General features: G+C 37.7%; 1 protein-coding gene across 1 annotated transcript; it reads left to right on the forward strand.

The window, feature by feature from the left end:
* Positions 1-427: 427 nt before the first annotated feature.
* LOC113358476 (protein BOBBER 1-like) lies at positions 428-3,141 on the forward strand. Its single transcript, XM_026602068.1, has 6 exons — positions 428-973; positions 1,525-1,697; positions 1,920-1,968; positions 2,131-2,297; positions 2,578-2,661; positions 2,767-3,141. The coding sequence occupies exons 1-6, from the start codon at positions 568-570 to the stop codon at positions 2,803-2,805; spliced, it is 918 nt and encodes a 305-aa protein (XP_026457853.1). The 5' UTR covers positions 428-567; the 3' UTR covers positions 2,806-3,141.
* The last annotated feature ends 4,103 nt before the right edge of the window (positions 3,142-7,244 follow it).

Raw genomic sequence — 7,244 nt, forward strand, 5'->3', positions numbered from 1 at the left:
AGCTGCTACAGGGACCCCGATTTTATACCCCACTTACATACACCACTATGTGGCAATCGGATCCACCATTGATTCCTTCCCACTCTACCTCACTAGGAGAAATAGGGGGACCTATTTTAAGGAATGAGCCAATACAAGTTTGACACGTAAACGGTGTAAAATGTTTGGGTATAAAACCGGGGGCTACATAGCATTTTCGTTACTTGCCTACACAAAGTGAATAGTGCGGTGGGGATATCATTTCCAAAACCCTGGACCCCCCCTGGTCAGCTACTTGGCTACACAAAGTGAATAGTGTGGTGGGGATATCATTTCCAAAACCATGGACTCCCCCAGGTCAGCTGGTCTTCAACAAGCTCCTAGAAAAATCTAGAACTCTCTTTTGTTTAGGAAGGGGAAATATACAAAGTCACCGTTTGAGTATTATTAATTCCCACCGTGTCCTTTGGTTTTCTCCCTTCGGCTTCAGCTCACTTTCAAAACCCCCAAAATCTCACGTTCCCTAACAAAAAAACATTCTCAGTTTCATCTCCAAAAACAAAACTACATCTTCTTCAAATCTCAACGATGGCGATTATTTCTGATATTCAAGAAGAAGAAAACAACAATCGTCAAGAGATGCAGAAAAAGAAACCCTCGTCTTCTTCTTCATCATCATCTCCTTCTGTTGGAGCTGATGATGAGGTTTTGAAATCGATTCTTGATCGAAAAACTCCTATTGGGGTTTTAGAAACTGCAATTGATTTCCTTCAAAGGAAATCTGATTTGTTCAAAGATGATGATGTGGAGAAAAAGATTTCTGCTTTGGTTAAAGCGGCCAAAGAAAAGGAGAAGAAAAAGAAAGCCGATGAAGATCAAGTGAAATCCGAGAAGCGTTTGGCTGAATCTGTTGCTAGCAAGAAGGCTGCTGTGCCAGAGAAAGCTGCTTCGTCTTCCGATAGTAAGCCCGAGAAAGAAGAATCTAATCGCAGAGGTAAACTTCATATCTTTATCAGATTTCCTTCTGCTTTTTTTAGTTTTACTAATTTATTCAAGATGAATCAAGATGGTGTCGTGTACTCTTTAGTTACCGTTTTTGCTCAATTTCTCCTTTTGCGGATCATTATTAGTTTATATTTAGGGTTTTGAAATCAGACCTTTTGAATCATGTTACCTTTGCCTCTATGAAGTAAAGAAGGATGTGCTGTTGTGGATAGTGTCAATACTGAGGAGTTGGCATCTAGTGCCTAATTCTATTGTGGTTCATGCCAAATTTTCCTTCTGCTGTGAAAGCAAAATGCTCAAAGAAGGAATGATTCATTCTCATTATGGTGTTTCAAATGTTAATGGAGATTTATCAATATCTTAAGCATGTAAAAAAAACTCGGCCTCCTGCTTACATGTTCATGTCATATCCTTTCTTGAGTTATTCTTATCTATATATATGTGGTTATATACTTGTACACTATTTTATTTTAATTTTTTTGGTAGGATCATTTGAAATTTATTCTTACCTTTCTTTTCCTTTGTTCAACAATTGAGCAGTTCCAAATAAGGGTAATGGCTTGGATATGGACAACTACTCTTGGACACAATCCCTACAAGAGGTCACAATTAATATACCTGTTCCTGAAGGAACTAAATCGAAGTTTGTTGCCTGTGAGATAAAAAAGAACCATTTGAAGGTTGGGTTGAAGGGGAAGCCTCCAATTCTAGATGTAAGTCCTGATGAATGTTTCTTTGTTTATATCTATCAGTTGTGCGTAGTATGTGGATAATTATGTAACCAAATGGTTGCTTTTTGTGCACAATATTTTTTTCCGAAGTATTAACAAAAGGAGTCCGTGTTTACTTGAATTTTCCATCTCCTATATTTATATACTACTTGTTTCTAATGATTTTTGGCTCGTGCCTTGACCATTGTCATTTAAACTTTTCAGGGGGATTTCTTCCAAACTGTCAAGGTTGATGACTGCTTCTGGAGCATAGGTACGCCACTATTTCATGTGAAAGTAGACTTGTGTTGGACAAATTATTTGCTTTTCTGCAGGATTAAACGTTCATATCCATTCTTCTGACTAAGCGTCATTGAAAGAACTTACGATATTTCAAAGTAGACTTATGTTGGACTAATAATTTGCTTTTCTGCAGAGGATTCAAAGTTCATATCCATTCTTCTGACTAAGCAGAACCAAATGGAGTGGTGGAAATATCTGGTGAAAGGTGAACCTGAAATTGATACACAAAAAGTTGAACCTGAAACCAGCAAGCTCTCTGACTTGGATCCTGAAACTCGGTCAACTGTGGAGAAAATGATGGTAGTTTCTCGATTCTTTCATCTAATCTTATTGCTTACCATCGTTTCTATCTTTTCTTTTTTCGTTTAAAACTAAAAATCTCGTCTCTGCATCTTTGCCTACAATGGTTATTGTGGAAAGCTTGATGTCAGTTTTGCCTCAACTCTTTTTGCTCTTGCAGAGATTCGTCGCTAATTGATTGTGGTTCTTCATTTTAGTGCCGCCTTTTTGGTGCAAGATCTCTTGTTGAAGTTGTATTGTATTGGTCTATCAACTTATTCCTACTTTTTCTGCCTTGCAGTTCGATCAGCGTCAGAAAAGCATGGGTCTCCCAACAAGTGAGGAGACACAGAAGCAAGAAATGCTGAAGAAATTTATGTCTGAGGTAACCTCTCTCTCACGCGCACGCATTTAGGATGCACACATGTTTAAATGTACCCTGAGAAATCTGATCGTTGCTAATGTTCTTTTATTTTGCTATGAAATGCAGCATCCTGAGATGGATTTCTCTAGAGCAAAAATAGCTTAGAGGGGTGGCTGGTTTGGAGAAGTCTTCTTTGTGTCGGAAGTGTTGGAGCATGGTGGCAGTAGTTTGAGTTGTCTGGCTTAAGTGGTGGTACAAGCTTTAGGTTCAAAATGTGGGATTCTGCTTATGTTTTGAGATAGAAACCTTTCCCTGCCAAAATTGAGAGGAATGCTTTACAGATTCTCCGTATCAAAATTTATATTACATCTTTTGCTTCCCAGAGTTTCTTTTTTTCTTTTTCTTTTTCTTTTTCTGGAGTATCATTGTTTAATGCACCATGTTTAGAGTTTCTATTAATCTATCCTGGATCTGATGGGCGTTCCCAAGCTCTTCCCTTTATATTGGACCTGCCCAACAACGTTTAACTTGCTCAATATGCACAGCCTGGCTTGCTTCAGGATATCTTTGAATTCGAACTAGCTGTCGAGGGGGTTTGTAGGGCGAGGCAAATGAGCGAATAGGCAGGCCTTTTTTAGGCCTTTTTACTTTAACGATGGAGACATCGGAGTCGTCAGATGACTTGAGAATTGTTAAGGTTGCAACATTTTCTCCGCGGTTCTTTTTCTTTCATGAAGCATCCCACAGCTTGTTATATCTTGTCATGTTAAAGTCACCATTTCCCCACGGGATTTTTGCAAGTAACTAAAAACGAACCCATACGATGTAACACTTGGACCTAATTTTCTAAACTAGACCGTCAACTTTTGTCTTGGGTACCAAATTCCAAGCAAATGACAGGCTTCAGCAAGACAAGTATATACGGAGACAAAAAAACGGGTCGGTAAGCCCACAGAGCTTCTAGTAAGATACTTTCGGGTAGGGTATAGGGTCCTCTATAAAATCTGTTTGATCTGCTTATTAGGCACTTCTATTTGGCTACAAGTTTGTAGGTAGTAAAGTGTAGAAATTTTATGGGTAATGCAGTATTTCTCTATGAGCGCCTCGAAAGTGCGGTTACGAAAATGGTAACCTTTATCACTAGTGATTACTCTAGGCATATCAAATCGAGAGAAAATATTATCTCTAATAAACTTAATCAGAATGTGGCGATCGTTTGTCTTGGTGGTTATTGCTTCAACCCACTTAGATATATAGTCAACAACTAATAAAATGTATAAGTGTCCAAAGGAATTGACAAAGGGACTCATAAAATCTACACCCACACATCAAATATCCCTATCGTTAGTATAGGATTTAGCGGCATCATATTACGCCGGGTCAACTTTCCTAATTTCTGACATCTCTCACAACTTTGACAAAATAAGTGAGATTCCTTAAATAGAGTGGCCAACAAAGACCAGATTGCAAAATCTTAGCAGCTGTTTTCTTAGAATTAAAATAAACCTACAAGCTCCAGAGTGACAAAAAGTGAAACACTGGAGATTTCGTTGTCAGGAATACGACGACAGATGATCTGATCAGGGAAGTACTTGAATAAGTACGAATCATCCCAACAAGAATTTAACTCTATCCTGTTTATACCAATGGTTGGCATTTGACTAGTTACCAAATAATTGATAATGTCAGCAAACCATGGTAACAAAGAGATGGAAAATAATTGTTCATCACGAAACGCGTCAAGGATTGGTCTCTCATCATCTCTCATCAAGGATACAAGGTAAATGTTCTGCTACTACATTTTTAGACCCCTTTTTATCACGAATATCTAGAGTAAATTCTTGGAACAACAATATCTATCAGATCAGCCGAGGTTTTGAGTCCTTCTTCAAAGAAGATATTTGAGTGCGACATGATCAGAATAAACCATGACCTTAGATCATAGAAGATATGATATAAATTTCTCTAGAGGAACAACGTGGCTAACATTTTTTTCTTAGTGGTTGTATTGTTAAATTGGGCATCGTATAGGGTCATACTAGCATAATAAATCACTTAAGGTGCTTTCTTGTCTTTGGCCAAAGACAACACCAACCACATAATCAGACGCATCACACATGAGTTCAAATGGGAGGTCCAATTAGGTGGTTGGATGATAGGGGAAGAAGTTAACAATGATTTAAGCTTCTCAAAAGTTTCATCACATGTTTCATCAAATACGAAGACAATATCTTTAGCAAGTAGGTCCCACGTAGGTGAAAAAAACTTGCTAAAGTCTTTGATGAAACGATGATAAAATCCAGCATAACTCAGGAAAGATTTAACATATGTCCCACATAGGTGGTCTTAATTTTGAAATTAGGTCAATCTTGGCTTTATCAACTTCTATTCCCTTATAGGACACCACATGTCCTAACAATATTCCATATTTAACCATAAAATGACACTTTTCCCAATTAAGGACTAAGTTATTTTCTTTAGAACGTTCTAGAACTAGTGTAAGGTGCTGCAAGCATTCATCGAAATAGGAGCCAAAAACCGAAAGATCGACAAAGACCATGAGAAAACACTCAACCATGTATGAGAAGATACTTAACATCCAACGTTGGAATGTTGCGGGTACACTACACAACCCGAAAGGCATACACATGTAAGCAAAAGCACTAAATGGGCATGTGAAGGTTGTTTTCTCTTGATATTCCTGGGCTATAGGGATTTGGTTATATTCAGAGTACCCATCTAGAAAACGATAATGGTTGTGGTTAGCAAATCTTTCTGACAATCATCAGGACTAATACCTTTTATATCTGCTATAGTCCCAGGTGCAGTCTTGTACTCTCGGAGAAAACTAACTAGTCTACTTTCCTGATCAGGATCTAAGTCAGAGACAATTATGGCAGGAAGAATATTATCACTTCCAAGAAACATGTAATTCAATGTATCTGGTAGTGGCTTTAACTCAAGGGTGGGGGTCTTAAATGATGACGTGAGGAGTTTATCTATGGTTGGCGGTAGAGGTTCTTGTTTACGTTATCATTTTCCGTAATTCATTATTGGCGCAGAATTTAACGACGCATTAGCCTCTTCAAAATGACTATCCACATCATAGTAAACTTCAAAGTGGGCTAAGCATGCCTCTAAAGGATCGCTAACAATATTTTTGGTAAAGGTATTATCAACTATAAAATCAATAATGCATATAAACTCATAGTGTTCGAGGTCCGGTAGAGCTTGGAACGCCTTGAAAACGTTCACCGAGATTTTCTGATTCCCAAGGGAAAATTTACTAGGGCATTTTGACAGTGTATAACTACATTCTCAGTTGTTAAAAAAGGGACGACCTAGGATGATTAGGGTATTAATATCTTGATTAGAGACAGGATGAGTGTCTAAAATCATAACAACTGGATAAATGAAGTTTTCAACATGAACCAAAACGTCTTCAACAGTTGCACGTAGGATTTTGACTGACATATCAGCTAACTGTAATTTTATCCTATAGTTGGTTTCATCTCACCTATTCCAAGTTGTTCATACACTGAGAACATAGAAGATTCACACTAGCCCCAAGATCTAAAAATGCATTTTGTATTCGTTGCTTATCAATAACACATGTAACAGTATGACAACCAGGATCTTTAAATTTGACTAAGTACTTTTGTGAGATTATGAAACTAACTTATTGGGTCAAAAATACCTTTTTATGGACACTCGTGTCTCTTTTGACCGTACACATCTCTTTTAGGAACTTGGCCATAGCCGACACGTGTTTAATTGCATCCCACAACGAAAAGTTGATCTTAACTTGAATAAAGATATTTAGGATTTCAGCAAATGTACTAGGATTTCTTAGCAAGTCTTTGAGAAAATGTTAAGGTGGTGTGTAAAATCTATCAGGGACTTCCTCACTTGGACTCTTAGCAACTCTCAGGCCCCTTAGGATCTTCGGGTGAAGTTTGGCCAACTTCAGTCCATTTTTCAGCTGGATTCCTATTTTTAGGTGGTTCCACCGAGTTCTATACTGTTTTACCGCTCCTAAGGGTGATAACTGCCTGAACCATTAACCTGGTTAATTCCTTTTGGGTTCGGAGTCGATTGACTAGGAAATCTTCCATTCTCCTTATCATTTAACTTGTTCGAAAGTTGACTTATTTGAGTCTCTAAGTTGCTAATAGCTCGGTCACTATTTTACTGGTTACGTTGAAGTTCATCGAACCTCTGACCTAAAAGGTTAAAATTCTGGGTAGTCTGGACATTATTGGAGGATATATAGAAAATTATCAGGGGATATTATACTGTTCATGCCGACATGGATTTTTCAATGCCGGAAATGCAATTCGGCATGGCTTTTCAGTGCCGACATGAAAATTAAAATATCCCCCAATAATTTGCGATATGCCCCAGTTGCTTGTTCTTTATTACTTACCCTTTTTGGTAGGAAATTCGACAATATATGTGGAATATTACATGCACATCAAAAACCAGAAAAATACCCAGGTAAAATCTGAAAGAGAAAATAAAATAAATCCTAATTAGCACAAAAAATAATATTTTCAATCGTCGATGGCAGCGCCAAAAATTGATGTGATATTTTCGCAATGCAC

The sequence above is a fragment of the Papaver somniferum genome, chromosome 3 (genome assembly GCF_003573695.1).
Source record: "Papaver somniferum cultivar HN1 chromosome 3, ASM357369v1, whole genome shotgun sequence".
Classification (NCBI taxonomy): Eukaryota; Viridiplantae; Streptophyta; class Magnoliopsida; order Ranunculales; family Papaveraceae; genus Papaver; species Papaver somniferum.